The sequence below is a fragment of the Macrobrachium nipponense genome, chromosome 1 (assembly GCF_015104395.2).
Source record: "Macrobrachium nipponense isolate FS-2020 chromosome 1, ASM1510439v2, whole genome shotgun sequence".
In the NCBI taxonomy this organism is placed as follows: domain Eukaryota; kingdom Metazoa; phylum Arthropoda; class Malacostraca; order Decapoda; family Palaemonidae; genus Macrobrachium; species Macrobrachium nipponense.
The window spans coordinates 21,825,800-21,844,193 of record NC_087200.1 but is presented as its reverse complement, the minus strand read 5'-3'; the positions used below and the strand labels follow the sequence as shown (position 1 = coordinate 21,844,193).

Genomic DNA, 18,394 nt, shown 5'->3' with positions numbered 1-18,394 from the left:
GTGAAATTTTAAATAAACAAATTTCATTTCCAATCTTTTCCAAAAGCTCTGAAGGAGAGGGAGGGCGAACCTGTCAAATATCTGACCATAAGGTATTTGACGTATTTGACAGGTTCACCCTTCCCCCTTCGCAGCTTTCAGAGAAGATCGGGAAGGTAATTTGTTTCAAATTTCAAGTAGTTTACTGTACAAATACATATATATTTTAGTAATTACAGTGTACTCCTTATTTTTATTATTATTATTTGAAAATTAGTAATTATTATTAGCCAAATAATTTATTTATCATACAAACATGGCTAGTCCTCACCATCTCCCATAAGTTTATTAAAAAATTCTTGTGCCGTCACTCTCTCTCTCTCTCAGTATAGTAGTACATACATTTTAATGAAAAAATACAGTAATTAGTGCACACATACACAGTGTTGCTCTATGAAAAAAAGCAAATTAGTGATAATTTTAGATGCAGCCCAAATAAAAATCAGCAAAGTAGTGAAATTTCCCCTGTGGACAAGTGAATGATGTGTTCCACAAAAATCTGCAGCAAAATGAAATGCAGATATATGAAAAGCATAAAAATGGGGGGGCCACATTACAGGCAGTTCCTTGTTATCAGTCGGGGTTTCTTCCGATGGCTTCATGACATGCGATCGCTGATAACTGAAACTCAGCCATTTTTGGCACTTGTCGGTGCCAATAACTGGTTAATGGCACCACTGTTGGGTATGTATTGGTGCCAATACTCTATTATCAGTGCTGATAACCAGAAATCGCAGCATTTCAGTCCTAGACGAGCACCTTAAAACCAGATCGCCAGTAACTGAGGCCCCTGGTAACCAGGGACTGCCTGTAATGCTACTTTTATATGTTAATTTCAGTCACCCATGATTGGATGAAATATGATATTGTTATAATACAATAAAGTTTCATACATACTTACCTGGCAGATATATACATAGCTAAGACTCCGTCGTCCCCGACAGAAATTCAAATTTCGCGCCACTCGCTACAGGTAGGTCAGGTGATCTACCGGCCTGCCCTGGGTGGCAGGACTAGGAACCAATCCCGTTTTCTAGTCATATATTTTCTCTTCCACTTGTCTCCATGCGGGGAGGCTGGGTGGGCCCTAATCGTATATATCTGCCAGGTAAGTATGTATGAAACTTTATTGTATTATAACAATATCATTTTCATACAATCAACTTACCTGTCAGATATATACATAGCTGATTGGCACCCTTCGTGGAGGGTGGTAGAAAGAGACAGCTACTACTAGAATAGACAGGTAAACAACATCTGTTGTAGGTATAAATTAAAAACCTTGGTTCCTACCTGATAGGTGGTAGACTCCGTGGGTGTTTTCCCCGTAGTCTGCATCACCTCAAGAAACTTTAGCGAGATATGTGATCTATGGCCAAGAATTCTTGTGGGTCTGCCGAAGGGGTCTTATCCACTTACTCGGCAGAGCCTGAAAGGACTTTGTCAATGGGTGCTGATCCACTTACATGAACACACCTTATTAAGGAGCAAACAATCAATCCCGACCACCTGATCCTAACCACCATGTTAGTATTAAAAATTGCTCAGAGTTATCCCCAACTCTTCGCAACAACCGTAACTCAAACCACAATGCACAAGTACACAATAATTTTTAAAAAAAATTTTCTATTACAAGATATCACAAGAGTTCCTTACTGAACTGAAGTGACTGGACGCTTGTGCGACAACTGCACTTGTTCAGAAGAAAGTCTAGAACATATCTATATTTAAGGTTTCTATTACAACGATATCACAAGAGTTCCTTACTGACTGAAGTGACTGGACGCTTGTGCGACAACTGCACTTGTTCAGAAGGAAGTCTAGAAACATATCTATATTTAAGGATTGTGTAAGCTCCTGTACCCAGGATTGTGCCCGCAGACACAAAAGGACCTAATGAAAAACATTTTTCATAGGTCACACGCACGTCCTTCAAATAGTGAGCCGCAAACACAGAATTACATCTCCAATATGTCGCTTCCAAGATATTCTTCAGCGACATATTTCTCTGAAAAGAGAGAGACGTTGCCACTGCTCTCACTTCATGAGCTCTTACTCTTAGGAGTTTTAAGGAATCGTCCCTCTCTGTTGCTGCAATGCCTTATGAGCGTCCATAATTACGTTCCTTGACAAAAACAAGGCTAATGCATTCTTAGACATAGGTTCTTGATGGATCCTTCACTGAGCACCACAGGCCTTGTCTAGAACCTCCCAACTGTTCCTTTTTCTTTAAGTAAAACTTTAATGCCCTTACTGGGCAAAGAGACCTCTCCGGTTCCCTGCCGACGAGACCCGATAATCCTTTTACTTCGAAGTTTCTCGGCCAGGGTTTCGAAGGATTTTCATTCTTCGCTAAGAATAATTCCTTGAAAGAACAGATGGCTGAATCTATATTGAACCCGACTTTGTCACTAAGGGCGTGCAGTTCGCTAACCCTTTTTGCCGTTGCCAGTGACAAAAGGAATAAAAACATTTTTCTCGTTATATCACGAAACGAGGCCAAATGTAGGGGTTCAAATCTCTCTGAAGTCAAGAACTTCAGTACTACGTCTAGATTCCAGTTAGGGGAGAAGTCATTCTATACTTCTTGGTCTCAAATGACCTAATCAGATCATGCAGGTCCTTATTGTTTCCCAAATCTAGGCCCTCCTATTACTAAAGACGGCGATAGCATACTCCTATAGCCCTTTATCGTGGCTACGGAGAGCTGCGACTCTTCCCTCAGAAATAACAGAAAATCAGCTATTTCTGCTACAGAGGTACTGGAGGAGGACAACTTCTTTGACTTACACCACCTTCTAAAAACTTCCCACTTGGATTGATAAACAGGCCCGATAGTGGAAGTTCTCCGGGCTCTAGCGATCGAGCTTGCTGCTTTACTAGAAAAGCCTCTCGCTCTGACAAGTCTTTCGATAGTCGAAAGGCAGTCAGAGCGAGAGCGGGGAGGTTTTGATGAAACCTCTCGAAGTGTGGTTGTCTGAGAAGATCCCTCCTTTGTGGAAGGGATCTGGGGAAGTCTACTATCCACTCCAGTACCTCTGGAAACCATTCTTGAGCTGGCCAAAAGGGGGCTATCAGGGTCATTCTTGTCCCCTTTGAAGTCACAAACTTCCTGAGTACTTGCCCCAGAATCTTGAATGGGGGAAATGCAGTAAACGTCTACTGAGACCAATCTAGTAGGAAGGCGTACTGCTAGAGCTCTGGGATCTTCTACCACTGAACAGAAGACTTCCAGTCTCCTCGAGAGGAACGTGGCAAAGAGGTCGACATGAGGAGTTCCCCCAAAGAGACCAGAGCTTGAGGCAAACTTCTGAGTGGAGGGTCCACTCGGTATGAAGGACCTGGTTCCTCCTGCTCAGCCTGTCCGCTCGTACGTTCCTTACTCCCTGAACGAACCTCGTCAAGAGAGAAATGTTCCTCTGGGATGTCCACAACAGAAGTTCTCTCGTGAGTTCGTAAAGGGCATACGAGTGAGTACCTCCTTGCTTCCGAATGTATGCTAGAGCGGTTGTATTGTCCGCATTCACTTGAACTATTTTGTTGCAAACTAACGGTTCGAAGCTCTTTAGAGCTAGGTGTACAGCTAGCAGTTCTTTGCAGTTATGTGCCAGGACACTTGAAGAGCATTCCAAGTGCCTGACACTTCTCTCTTTCCCAAAGTTGCTCCCCAACCTTTTTCTTCGACGCGTCGGAAAACAATACAAGGTTTGGGCTCTGTATTTCCAGGGAAGTACCTTTGTTTTCCCTCAGTGGGAGTAACCATTCTAGATGTCGTCTTATCCGAATCTGGAATAATGGGAAAAAAGTCCGGAGAGTAGTCCTGTCTTCATGTTCCACGAACTTCTGAGGAAGAACTGAAGAGGACGGAGATGAAGTCTTCCTAGGTGAAAGAACTGTTCGAGCGAGGAAAGGGTCCCTAAAAGGCTCAACCATTCCCTCGCCCGAAGTCCGTTCCTTCCTTAGGAAGAGAGAGACTTTTTCTAAACCTCTCGTTAGTCTCTCTTGAGAAGGAAATACTCGAAAACCCCGAGAATCCATCCGAATCCCCAGATAGACCAAGTTCTGGCTGGGGATCAGTTGGGACTTCTCGAGGTTCACGAGTAATCCTAAAGTCTTTATAAGGTTTAGTGTCACATTCAGGTCCTCCAAACACTGTTCCTCTGACTTTGCTCTGATAAGCCAGTCGTCTAGATAAAGAGATATACTGATTCCTTTCAGATGAAGCCATCTCGCCACATTTTTCAAAAGGTTCGTGAAAACCTGAGGCGCCGTCGACAGGCCGAAGCACAAGGCTCTGAATTGGAAGATCCTTCCCCCAGTCATGAAACGGAGGTACTTCTTCGACGAAGGATGGATCGGGACGTGAAAATATGCGTCCTGGAGATCCAGAGACACCATCCAATCCCCTTGGCGAAAGAGCCAGCCAGGACTGAAGCAGAGGTTCCATGGAGAACTTCTGTTTTTGTTGAACAAACTTGTTCAGAGCGCTGACATCCAGAACTGGTCTCCATCCCCCCGAGGCTTTCGCAACCAAGAAAAGACGATTGTAAAATCCCGGGGAGCTTTGATCCAGCACAAGTTCTATAGCTCTCTTGTCCCACATTCTGATCCACCATTTGTTGAAGAGTATCTTTCAGCACAGGGTCCTTGTAATTGGCGGACAATTCCCTCGGAGTTGACGTCAGGGGAGGATTGTCCAGGAAAGGAATGAGATATCCCTTCTGAAGAACGACATCGACCAAGGATCTGTGTCGATGCGAGTCCAGGCTTCCGCAAATCCCCGTCCCCGAGCCTGGCACCTACTGGTGTTTGGAGGAGCGCCACTTCACTTTCATCTTTTAAAGGGGCGGAACGAGGCTCGACCTCTCTTCTCGGTCGTTTTCCTTTTAGCGGTAACTCTAGTTGGAGGGCCGCCTCGAAAGGGCCGAACAGGAGTAGACGCCACTTCTTTCTTTTCACCCACCATTACTGGTCTCTTCTTCCTGGACGATTGCAGGAGAAGATCTTGAGTCGCTTTCTCCGTCAGCGATCGGGAAATATCTTCACCAACTGTGACGGGAACAGAAAATCAGACCTAGGGGCGAATAACAAAGCTGCTCTTTGTGAGTGTGGATACTGCTTTCGTCAAGAAAGCGCTAAACACAGATCTCTTCTTCAAGAGACCTGCTCCAAACAAGGAAGAAACTTCCCCTGAGCCGTCTTTGCACCGCCTTGTCAATACATGACAGAATTGCAAGGAGAACATCCGGTTCTAGCCCTTCAGGGGCATGAGCTTCTTGGACATCACCCAAGGACCAATCTAGGAAGTTAAAGACTTCTAGAATGTGAAAAAGTCCCTTGAGGAGATGATCCAACTCTGAAAGGCCCCAAGTAATCTTAGCCGTGTGAAGGCTATGTCTCCTGGATGCGTCTACCAGACTGGAAAAGTCAGCTTCAGCTGAAGCAGGGAGAGTGAGACCCATATTCTCCCCAGTCTGGTACCAAATCCCTCTCTTGCCGGTCAGTCTAGGGGGAGGCATGCAAAAGACTGTCCTTACAAGCTCCTTCTTAGTAAGCATCCAGTTATCAAGCGATTGCAGAGCTCTCTTCATAGAAATCGTCGGTCTCATCTTCACGAAAGCCGACGATTTCGGAGTCTTCGAGCATGAAAACAGAGAACGAGGCGAAGGAGGAGCGGCAGGGATCAATGCGTCTCCGTATTCCTGGAGAAGGAGAGCTGTCAAGACTTTGTAGTTCGACAGTCCTTCCTTACTGTGAGACTCGTCCTCTGATTCCTCTTCCATAATCGGATCAGCAGGAGAGACCACTTCTCGTTCCTGGTCTTCTTGTCCAAACCTTCTTCTCTACTGGGGACAAACACCTAATAGGAGAGGGGCTAAGAGAGTGTAAAGAGCTCCTATGTTCGACTGGCTCTTCGTACTTGGCTGGCGCCTCGCGCCTGGCTGGCGCCTCGCGCTTGTCTGGCGCCTCGCGCTTGGCTGGCGTCTCGCGCCTGGCTGATTCCTCGCGCTTGGCTGGCGCCTCGCGCCTGGCTGATTCCTCGCGCTTGGCTGGCGCCTCGCGCCTGGCAAGATCCTCGCGCTTGGTTAGAGTCTCGCGCCTGACTGACTGTTCGCGCTTGGCTGGCGCCTCGCGCCTGACTGGCGTCTCGCGCCTCTGAACCGTCTCGCGCCTGACTGACACCTCGTGCCTTGTTGAAGACTCGCGTCTTCCTGAAGTCCCCTCCTTGCGTGACAGATGTTCTTCTTGAGCCTCACGCTTGGATGAATGCTCACGCCTGTTTGTAACTCCGCGCTCGGCTGAAGCTACTGATCTGGCTTGCGTTTCTCGCTTGTCTGACTCTCTCTTATAGGACGCTTCTCGTCTGTAGGACGCCTCGCGCTTAGCTGTTGCTACGCGCTTGTCCTGGCGGATCCATATCTTCCCAGCGAGTCTCTATCTGAGCTCTCAAAAGACTCACGTTTCGCAGGAGCCTCACTCCTGGTGGAGAAGGAAGACGAGTCTTCTTGACTGGCAGTCTGACGTCTTTCTTACGAGGAGGATCCTTCGAAAGGACTCCTACTAGGGCGGAACGGGAAAGCTGGTTCCTGTACCGCCAAAATGATCCTTTTGGACGCTTCTCCTGCGTCTTCTTGAACGGGAGAGGAAGACCTCGAACGCGTGTTGCCCCGATCATGGAACGGCGAAAGAAAACCTCTTCGCCTTCTTGATAGAAGGAGGTTCTTCTTCCGAAAAGCGTTCCGGGCTTTAATCCAAACCAGGATCTCTCCAGTGCCTTTTCAGGGGCTGGACAAGTCCGAATCCTTACCACCATCGTTTAGGAGAGGGAGAAGCGGACGAAGAGAAGCACTCTCTGAGGACGCTTTTTCGATAGCGGTCCTGAGCAGCTGTCTATGCCACGCACCTGCTGAAAGGGACGCCTGACCGGGGGGAATTCTCCACAACCTTCCGTACGGCTTTCGACTTTCCTTCTCCTCTGGGCTTGGGAGCTTGGAAGAGGTCTAGGCCTGGGAGCGTCGCAGAGACGGTCAGACGCCCCCCTCCACAACACTGGGGACACTCACTTCACTAAAGTCACTTTCACCATCCTTTACCTTTTTATGGAGCCCTTTCGGCTTTCATCCTGAGAATCGTAGCCTTCAGTTCAGCAATTTCCGAAGCTGAATCTGAATGTACAGTCAGTGAGGGTCCTGATAGAGAATCATAATTAAGAGAAGAGTTAGAATTGTCTAAAGGCTCAATAGGCCTTGTACAACTACCCGCCATCTTAGATGCCCAGCCCTTCTTACTCTATCCCTTTTCTAACTTCTTCAAGTAAGAAGTTAGAGTCTTCCATTCCTCAACATTCAACCTTTCACACTCATGACAGGTGTTAGAAATAGAACAATCAAAACCCCTACATTTGCGACATACAGTGTGAGGATCAACCGAAGCTTTCGGTATCCTCTTGCAGCCTACATCACACACAATTCTAACACAAAAACAAACCCTTGAATCAGACATTCTGGAGAAAAATTCAAAAAAGCAAGTCCAAATCCAGTCCACAGTAGCGAATGCCAAAACAACGATCCAGGTACTTCACCAAAAGTCCACAAAAAGATGATCAATTGCTTAGAAAAGCGAATTCCAGTCAAGAGGTGGCAGCAACGATGTTGATACCACCGGCGACAGAAAATATATGTCTAGAAAACGGGATTGGTTCCTAGTCCTGCCACCCAGGGCAGGCCGGTAGATCACCTGACCTACCTGTAGCGAGTGGCGCGAAATTTGAAATTTCTGTCGGGGGTACGACGGATCAAGTCTTTAGCTATGTATATATCTGACAGGTAAGTTGATTGTATGAAATTTTCTTTTTACTCTATTCACTTTTTCCTTTCCACACATCCTTTGAGTTTGCTCCACCACATTTACAGGATGTGCTTCCCACAAGTGGTGTAATTACTGTGAATGTAAGATGCAGTTATAAAAAGAACACTGTAGAATCCTATTGCTCCACAGCTTACTCAAACTTTTAAGGAGTAACATATACAGGCAGTCCCCGGGTTATGACGGGGGTTCCGTTCTTGAGATGTGCCGTAAGCCGAAAATCGTCGTAAGCCGGAACATCGTCAAAATCCTACCCCGAAAATAACCTTACTTTAATGCTTTGGGTTGCATTGAAAACTATGTAAACTGCATTCTTATGGCATTTTTAATAAAAAAAACCTTCAAATATTGATTATTTGCATTTTTGATGTCATATTTCATCTGTCAGATGAGCGTTGTAGGCGTCGTAACCCTGGAACATGCGTCGTAACCCTGGAAATAATGTCTGATGAATATAATTGAAAGAAAAGCGTCGTAACCTCGGAACATCGTAAGCCGAGACCGTCGTAACCGGGGATGCCTGTATTGGAAACCTGGAGTTGCCAATAGTACTTAAAGTGCATCTGAAACTGAACCTGTACACAGCTGCCATCTTGGTTTTAAACTTACCAGAAAATGTTCAGTACCAAACTCTTTAGATTCCCTAGATTTGAGGTGAGAAAGGAAATGCCATAGACATGGACTAATGAACCTTCCATGATTGTTGGATGAAGCACTAGGGACAGTTAAATAAGAGTAAGTACCAACTTGACAAGTAAGAGTCAAATGACATAACTTGAAGTTCCTTTGTTGATCACACCTGTATATGAGCAATAGTCTCCAAACTGCATAAAGCCTGAGTCTGACATTTGATGATATAAACCAATGCATGACCGATTACTCCATTACAAACCTGCACAAAGACAGTTTTGAAAACTGCATGGCCTTGTCTGCTACAAGTTAAGTATATCTTAGTTTTACCAGACCACTGAGCTGATTAACAGCTCTCCTAGGGCTGGCCTGAAGGATTAGATATATTTTTACGAGATTACCAACCAACTGGTTACCAAGCAACGGGACCTACAGCTTATTGTAGGATCCGAAGCACATTGTATCGAGAAATAAATTTCTATCACCAGAAATAAATTCCTCTGATTCCGTGTTGGCTGAGCCGAGAATCGAACTTCGGACCACCGGAATGGTAGCCGAGCGCGAAATGCACTCGGTCAATGTGGAACTTGCCTGCTACAAAAAGAACAAAGTTTACAGTAAAGGTTATAATCAAAAGACATGAGCATTAATGTCTTTTCTTTTTTCAACTTAAAATAAAAATTAATTAACCACTACTATAAGTAAACAGAGTTCTATATGCATTTACTTTTGGTTGGGTTAACTCATTTTTCTTTTCATTGGATCAAATAAAAAACAAAGTTCATTATTTTTTCCATTACAAGCACATCAGGAACCTTCATTATGTATGTAACCTCCATGTGTGTTGTACCACTTGTAAGGGATAAAGTTCTGCAATTTTTAGGACTAGCTTTGTGCAGGATTGATAGAGGATGGAATGAGTTTACTCAATGTTTAATGAAGTTCTGAGACAGGGTTGTCATATGTGGGACAATGGATGCTAAATATTTTCTCAACACAAACAATTTAGTAGTACATACTATTAACAAGAGTAAGATAAACAGGGACAACTGCTTGTATGAAAACATCTATCAGCCACAGGGAACTGCAAGCTATGTTGGTTTGGTGATTAAGTTTGTCAAAGGTACTGCTTAAATATGCAATTCTACTCTCAACAAATGAGTAACCAAGAAGGATGTAGTTACACTTTCTACGATTAAATGATTGCTGTCAGACAAATTTGATAATTGATGAGCTTTGGCTACTCCCAGTGAAAACCTTCAAGTGTCTACTTGATAATCAACCATATTATTGCATCTGCACTTCAATGGTCATCGGAGATATGTGAGTGAACATCTCTGAATAGTACAAGTAACACTAAACTGCTTTTTGTTTGGCAATAAAATCCAATGGAAATGCCAGTGACATTGAAAAACATTCAACAATCCACAGAATGAGCAAAAGTAGGACCAATGTAATGGAAATCGAGTGCCAAAATTATCTTTCTTCATATCAAAATAGAATAGCAAAAAAGCATAAACAACAAGTGATATATCATAATAATGAAAAGGCTGAGAAATATTAAAATTAAAACACAGACAGGAATAGTATTTCACTCTAGCTCAAAACTACAAAAAAAGAAATATATAAATAAATAAATAGCTGTACTAAACTTGTCTCCTTATTCTGAACTGCTCACCATCAATAGAACTTCCCAAGAAAAGTCCATTTTTAATTGTCTATTTTTTTATGATAAATATTAACAAATAAAAGTAACAAATAAAAGTATAAAATATGTATAGTCAGCCAACAAAGAATTGGTTGCCATAGTTTCTTAATTTATAGTTCGCTAAGGAAATATTGCCATATGCAGGTGCCAGATTATTTACTTGACAATAAATAATATTTCCTTTCAAATGTGCTTTACTTGAAATAAATTACATTAGAATTAAGTAGATTTCTTCAACATATCAAAGATAATTATTTTGCGAAGTAAGGAAAATATATACCGACAAGTGCATGAATTTTAATTTTATTCTCAACTCTAGCTTTGTGACAGCATAAGCATTTTGAAGTTAGCTTTGCTGCCACTCAAGTCTTGGCCTAACGTATTGTACTGTACTGGGGTGTCATCATTTACTCTCCTACAGCCAATAAATAATACATTAGGACGTCAATATTCTAAAATAGCGATGTGTAATTAAACTAATTTTGTCCTTTGATCAATAAAATCATTTGCATGACACATTTAATGGGTCTAAATTTAACTTCTGATTTTCACACCTGATTAACCTAGGTCTATTTTCAGCAGTATACTCTCTCGTATCCGTAATGTGACTAAATATTTAAATCAACAATATCTACTATATATTAATCTGCTTTATTTGATTATTCCCGTTATTATTTTTTGTATTGGCCATGTTCTCCTTTTTCCTTATCCTTGTCATAATTGCTTAATATAATTCACTCACACTTAGCTATTCAAAGTAAAAAAGCAATCATAAAATAATCAAATATAATTTAGTCTTTTTTTTTATCAAATTCCTTGCATATCATCCTGTCTCATTTGGAGACGTTGGAAAGCTGTGGGAGTCAAAATTGACGAATACATTAAGAAAGGCTTACTTTCATAAAAACTTTCTTGTGTTGATCTTTCTGTAACTATTCATTTCTTGTAATCAGAAATTAATTAAAATTATTTTCTGATGTATGGCTAGACCTACTACCATCAGCATATTATAAGTAGCTGAAAGGATAAGAAATATGAAAGGTGACTTTCTTGTTTAAGCCTATTTCATCATATATTTGTTTTTACAATAAAAACCTATGTAGTCAGGGGTTGTTTGACAGCTGCAACAATCATACAGGGTGTAACTCGAGTGTATGCAAACATTTTGGGGAATGGAAGATGAAGTAATTTTGAGCAGAAAATATTTTACAAACTAAGGCTTTGGTTGTCAGTGAGGGGAATTCTAAAATAATCGTTATCATTAGTGATGTTTTCACGCGTTGGAGTTCGTAACAAGATGTGGCAGGAGTGGCAGTGCCATATAGGAGAGATGGAAGGATTAGGCTGATGTTAATAAAGTATCTCGCAATAAAATGTATTATTTAGGTTTTGAATAAGAAAATGCATGCATCACTGAATCTGTTTCCCTCCCTATCCGTGGCATTCACTGGACACCAATAAAAAAAAAAAAAAAAAATAAGCCTAACTGAATCTCTCATCCATCAAAGGTAAGTTTGCTTATTCATTAGGCACCTATCAAAGATTTCAAGTGTATTTTTAAAAGTATCTGCCTCTCTATCTAAAGTATTTATCAGACACCAGTCATAGGCATAGACATAGTCATGATTCCTGGTTCAACAATATCATTACGAGGCACTAGAATTAAAGAATCACAAATGAATGTTGCTCAAGCAGGTGAACGAAAAGTTATGAACCAATCATCCCCACGTGTCCTCTCGCAGTCCTGGGCAAAGAAACACAATCAATCACAAGCATTTCAAACGGCTCTTTCATCTGCAATCGCAACACAGGTGGACTTGCATGCACACTCTGATACTTTCCCCTCTGACAGTCTTCACACGTGACAGCCACATCCACACAAATCTTACTCAACCCAGGAGCATACAATCTCTCTCTCATGCATTCCCACAACTTATTTTTTCCCATATGCCCAAACCGATCATGCACCAACAAACACATACTCACAGCTGACTCAACAGAAAACACTGGCACATACACTTCCTTGTCATACACCCCTTCCTGATGCAAAAAGTACACTATGTTTTTGCACACCACAAAACGTTTAGCAACCCTCTTATATACATCCAACTCACATGGCCAGTCTTCCACACGCACTCCTCCCAAAACACATTGTCGCAACACACTTATCTCCAGGCACTTATTTTGCATTTCCTCAATCTCTTCCTCACTCAACAGATCATTCTCACTCCTAGCAATATCAATCATACCCACAAAGTTTGCTACAAACACATTACCATCTTGAATCCTAGCTACTTGCCTGCCCCCCCTTTCTAAGAATTCATTCCTACATCTACGTCTATATCGTGGATCCTCAAAAAACTTATCCCTATTAAAAAACAAGATGGCATATCATTTCTCCTATAACTATAAAGTTATGCATTACCTCAAGATCTCCCAACCTAACCTTTAACCGTACCTCTTCCCATACTAAAACACTTCCTTGTCCTAACCCATGTATTCTCACACTTGTAGACTGCCTTTTCACTTCCCAATCACATCTCTCAAGTTCACTCACCACTGACCCACTCACCAAGGAAACTTGTGCCCCTGTGTCAACCAAACTACAATACTCACTATCATTTACTTGGACAAACGTCACCATTTTCCACACATTCACTACCACGTCCACCTGGTTATCCACATCACAATCCTCCTCATCACATTCATCCTCAGCTAACTCCCCATTTCCACAATTCTGACTCAGATCCCCTTCACAGTCCCTTTTTGTAACCAACCAATTACAACCACGTTCCCCGCACTGAATCATCAAAACCCCACGTTCATTACCAGTACTCACCCTTCTGACAGACCCAACCGCGGTCTGACAATTCTTTCAAAATTCAACACATATTTACAAGGAGACATACCTATACTCTTCTGCAGTGTGGCGTTATATACCCAAACTGCACGTCCTACATACATATCCCAATCCTTGTCGCTCTTACTCATCATTCCCAAAATCTCAGTCATCTTCCTAACAGTCCTTCCAGCCAACCCATTCGCACTGGGCATATACGGAGTAGAATACACATGCACAATACCCCATTCCTTCAACATTTCTTCAAATTCCCATCCCACAAACTCAGGTCCATTATCACTCAACATTTTTGCCGGCTTACACACACACATGGGCAACATCACTTGACCCACCATTCGTGCTACAGTTTCACTCCTCTTATCTTTGATGGGAACCACATAAGCAAATTTACTCATGTGATCCACCATCAAAGATAAGAGGAGTGAAACTGTAGCACGAATGGTGGGTCAAGTGATGTTGCCCATGTGTGTGTGTAAGCCGGCAAAAATGTTGAGTGATAATGGACCTGAGTTTGTGGGATGGGAATTTGAAGAAATGTTGAAGGAATGGGGTATTGTGCATGTGTATTCTACTCCGTATATGCCCAGTGCGAATGGGTTGGCTGGAAGACTGTTAGGACGATGACTGAGATTTTGCGAATGATGAGTAAGAGCGACAAGGATTGGGATATGTGTAGGACGTGCAGTTTGGGTATATAACGCCACACTGCAGAAGAGTATAGGTATGTCTCCTTGTAAATATGTGTTGAATTTTGAAAGGATTGTCAGACCGCGGTTGGGTCTGTCAGAAGGTGATCGGGATTTGTGGAAGAAAGCGAGTGAAAGGTTTGAGAGTTTTAAGATTGGGGATAAGGTGTTGTTGAAAGAGGTGGTTGAGGATGGGAAGAATGAATGTGAATAAAGTAAGGGAGAAATTTGAAGGGTGCCTTTTGAGACCTTTTGGAAAGTGGGACCGAGTGGATTGACAGTTATGTTTTGGGGGAAATTGCGAGTAGGTGGGGGACTGGATGAGGTTAGGGCACACCATAACCAGCTCCGTAAGTGGAGGGAAGTACCACACTATGTTCGGGAGAATGCGATGAGTGAGTGGTTGAGGGTGAATAAGTATGAGCCGACTGTTGGTGAACAAATTGGTGTTGGTTGAGTATGGAAGAAAACAGAAGAGTGTGGAGAGAGGAAGTGGAAGGGAAAAGCGTGAACGGCATGGTAAAGGGGTTGGTGGTAGGGTGCAAACGGTTGATAAAGCGTGTGCTACGGATGACTTTGGGGGAATGAATGATACTTGTAGTGTATGTGGGTTTGAGTTGACAGGGACAAGTAAGACTTCAGTGAGAAGGAAACTGAATAGTGAGGAGGTGGTTGATAGGATGGATAAGTCTTTGCAGGAGTTTGACAGAAGTATGATGAACTGAGTGGTTTGGTGGCCGAAATAGGGGAGATGTTGGAACCAGAGTTGGAAGACATCGGTGAAGTAGTGAATGGAATTTGGGAGGGTGGTAGTGAGGGAGATAATGGGAGTTTGAAAGAAAGTGGGTTGGAAGAAGTGAATGGCGATGTAACTGAAAGAGTGTATGATGGTCCTCAAACAAGATCCAGGGAACCTGCATCTGAGCATCCTTGGGTGTTGCGAAAGGCAATTTAGTGTGGATGTTGTGAGTGTAAGGAGATGTTGTCAAATGTAATGGGGGAGGTAATATGGAGGGAGTAATTTTAGTTTATATTTGACAACTCTCCAAAAGGTTGTGTAGAGAGAGAGAGAGAGAGAGAGAGAGAGAGGAGAGAGAGAGAGAGAGATTGGTGGAAGAATGAATGGGAGTGGTTAGATGGCGGTCGGAAGCATGTCTGTTGTGGCACTCTGTAGGTAGTCAATGGAAGTCTGTTACGAGAGTTGTAAACAGTGAGGTGTCTGGTCAAGTCAGTGTTGGTTTTGGCAGCAGTTTTCCTTTGGTGTTTCGTTGTTTGTGTGTTATTTGATAGATTTTGGGGTTGTGAAGTTGTTGTGCATGTGTCTGTCTGGTTAAGGTGAGGTTAAGAAGGTTGGTGGTGCATTTTCGGTGTCTGTTAGTGGTGGTTGGGGCAGGGTTGGTTTTGGCGGGTTGTTGTACTGCTGTAAGTCGTGTGGTTGTCGTGTTTTTTCAGGCGGTTGGTGTTCATCTGCATTTAGTCGTTGGGTTATTGAGTTTTTGTGGGGTTGTGGGTCCCGGGTGGTTGATTTGTGTTTGGTTGTCGGCGGTGGTTGTGTGTTGGCTAGCCTATAGCCTATATCCAGTGGACGACAGCACAGCCTAGTCCTAGGTATCAGAAGCCAGCGGTGAGTACCTGTTAGTGTTTTTTGTTCTGTATGTAGGTATTGGGGCAATTGTCCTGCTGTGTTTTTTAGTGTTAAGTGGAAAGTGTGATTGAGGGTGGGTTTGATAGCCAGACAGGTTAAGTTTATGTGGGGAGGTTACTTGTTTTTGTGATCCCGCCACACCACCACTTGCTTGAGTGTGTGTACATGGTTTGTATTTGTGTATGAACTTAATTTTATTACCATCAGGTATAAAAATACTCACTAAAATTAGCAAAGTTAAAATACAACATAGTACAGTACCATATCATCTTTGTTCTCCATGTAACAAGACAGTTTCTTGAGGAATGACACCACAAGCAACAGTAAATCTGGGGATTCTCTTTCAAGCATCCGAATCAGGAGGCCTACGATATTTTTCCTTCGCATCTTTTCTTCAACCCTTGCATCTTCAGCTATATTTAATAACAAGTATGTACATACTCGCAAAACCTGTAAAACATGAAAATTACACATTATTATGTAAGTACAGTATTATTCTCCCTTCACACATTTTTTTTCAATAACTACTGGAAAATGTAATTATAAGCAGATCAGGAATACTTACTCCTTAAAGGATTTTGGGCCTCTTGCCAACCCTCTTGCTTCTTGCATTTGACAGCTGAGCATTGTTGCACATTTTATGAATTATTTGCTTTTAAAAGAGTGCAAGCATTAGCCCAACACTTGATACTTTTCTTTTATGTGGGTGGGAGGCTAGTACAAGTGTAAAACTGTCCACGTTTTCAAATAACAGTATTAACTAACAGACAGAGGTACATAATAATATACTGGGGACTGAAAGCAAACACTCAATGATATTTAAAGAGGATGCCTGTGAGCAGGGGCTCTATCCTGCTCTATGTGACCTCAATTTTTTGTTCATTTAATGAACATTTCTATGCTTAATAACTTTAACAGGCTTTCTTTATTCCAAGAAATTATGCATTGGCCTTAATTTTCATATTTATTTCATGACAGTTGTTACGTTTGCTAGGAACCTATTTAGGCACGATTAAAGTGTAAGCACAGCACCTATGATAAAGTATATAGTCATACAACATAAATGGAAATGTGTGAGGAAACAGAATCTTGAGAACCAATGATTCAAATACTTATTTCAGCAACAAAGCAGTAAAAATAAAGGCCACTTCATTAACTCTTAAATTTGTACTAAAATTCTGTTTTATGGCACTACTGCTGGGTCCTATGATGGCATAAAATCTACTGAAGTTTTTGACAGGACATTTCTTAACCAAAGAAGTGACAGCTTAACATATCAACGAGAAGAGAACATTACAGTAGATAATTTTGCTCAAATCTATGAACAACATATCTTAATTTCACACACAGGTAAAAAAATATGATGCATATGAACACAAGCTATTGTATTGGATAGAGCACCCCCCATTAATCAAAAGAGTTTGAACATATGTACATACAATACATTTTGTCAATTTTTATAAGCTTTGGAAAGTACTTCATGCAAGAATTTCATTATTGTTGTTTCTTGTTGCAACAGATCCTAGTTACCTCCAAAGTATAAATTTATATTTTTTTACAACAAAATGTCTCAAATGGTACCATACTACATACCTAAATTACACCAGACAGGAATTGGCACTGGAATATAATATTAAATTCCACAGAACTTATTTCCATCTTGTAAAAGCGGTAAGACAAGCGGTAAGACCAACAAATGAAGGAAGAAGCTACAACATTATTCACATAATACATATATTACTATGTATAATAAAATAAATCCTATGAACATTACCTGATCTTGCTTTGCTACAACAGCTTGGTATTTCTTCAAGTTTCGTTCATAATCTTGCTGCAGTTTACTTGGGTCACCACTGCTGTCTCCCTTTTTACGTTTTGTCAGCTGCTCTCGATACTGATCAGTACGTTGAAGTTCACCATCAATTATATCCATACACAAAGACCCAATCTAAGGATAAAAAAAAGAAACTATATAAATCTTGATTCTCATTTAAAATAAGTCACCCAGTGTATCACAAAAATCTAATCAATCTAATGTCTGCATAAATTCTATTTAAAAAATTAAAAATATTAACCACACATTGAATACAACAAAATCAACCTTCCAAAAACTATCTACAGGTATACTTGTAAGTCTGTAGTATAAACAAGTTTCCTTGAATAAAATAGTTTTGATCAAAAGACTATGTAATGATTACTACAAAATCCCATGATATTTTATCAAACAAATAAGTCTTCACCATATTTAAAACCTAAAAGCTTAAAAAGTCTTGTCTAGCACTGATTTGCTCTTGGCTGTAACCATTTAAAAGTTAATAAATTAAAGTTGAGTTTATTAAAATGAAAAAGGCCCATTGTCTCCCAGCTGATTTAACAGTATGATCCATATTGTTATAGAAACTGTGAAAACTACAACAAAATTCTTCTAATACGCCTTCAATTCATTGACAGCTTTACAATATACTGTGGCAGTCCTCGGGTTACGACAGGGGTTCCGTTCTTAAGACGCGTCGTAACCCGAAAATCGTCGTAAGCCGGAACGATGTTCTTGAAAACATGTCCACAGGGAAAATTTCACTAATTTGCAATTTTTCTTAGGGCCGTATCTCTAAAATTATCACTAATTTAATTTTTTCATGTGCAACACTGTGTATTCACAAATTACTGTATAGTATTTTCATTAAAATACAAGAGAGAGAGAGAGAGAGAGAGAGAGAGAGAGAGAGAGAGAGAGAGAGAGAGAGAGAGAGATTACATAAAACCATTAAATTCGTTGACCATTGTATGGCATTGTTAAGCTCCGAGTGTCACTGGAGTTATGAGATAGGGAGATTGATACAGAAAAAGACGAAGGGAAGAATTTTCTTTGAAATTAGTTATCATATTATTACTACTCTATTATATTATTATTATATTATTTGAAAATATAATAAACACGTGCATCTACCATAAAAATTCTC

At 41.4% G+C, this 18,394-nt stretch overlaps 1 protein-coding gene across 1 annotated transcript in view; it reads right to left on the bottom strand.

Moving 5' to 3' along the window:
- Positions 1-18,394, bottom strand: part of LOC135219166 (kinesin-associated protein 3-like) — a 77,261-nt gene that overhangs the window by 41,988 nt on the left and 16,879 nt on the right. Inside the window, 2 exon segments of the mRNA XM_064255697.1 lie at positions 15,696-15,884; positions 17,209-17,382. Of these exon segments, the coding sequence (XP_064111767.1) occupies positions 15,696-15,884; positions 17,209-17,382 (363 nt within the window).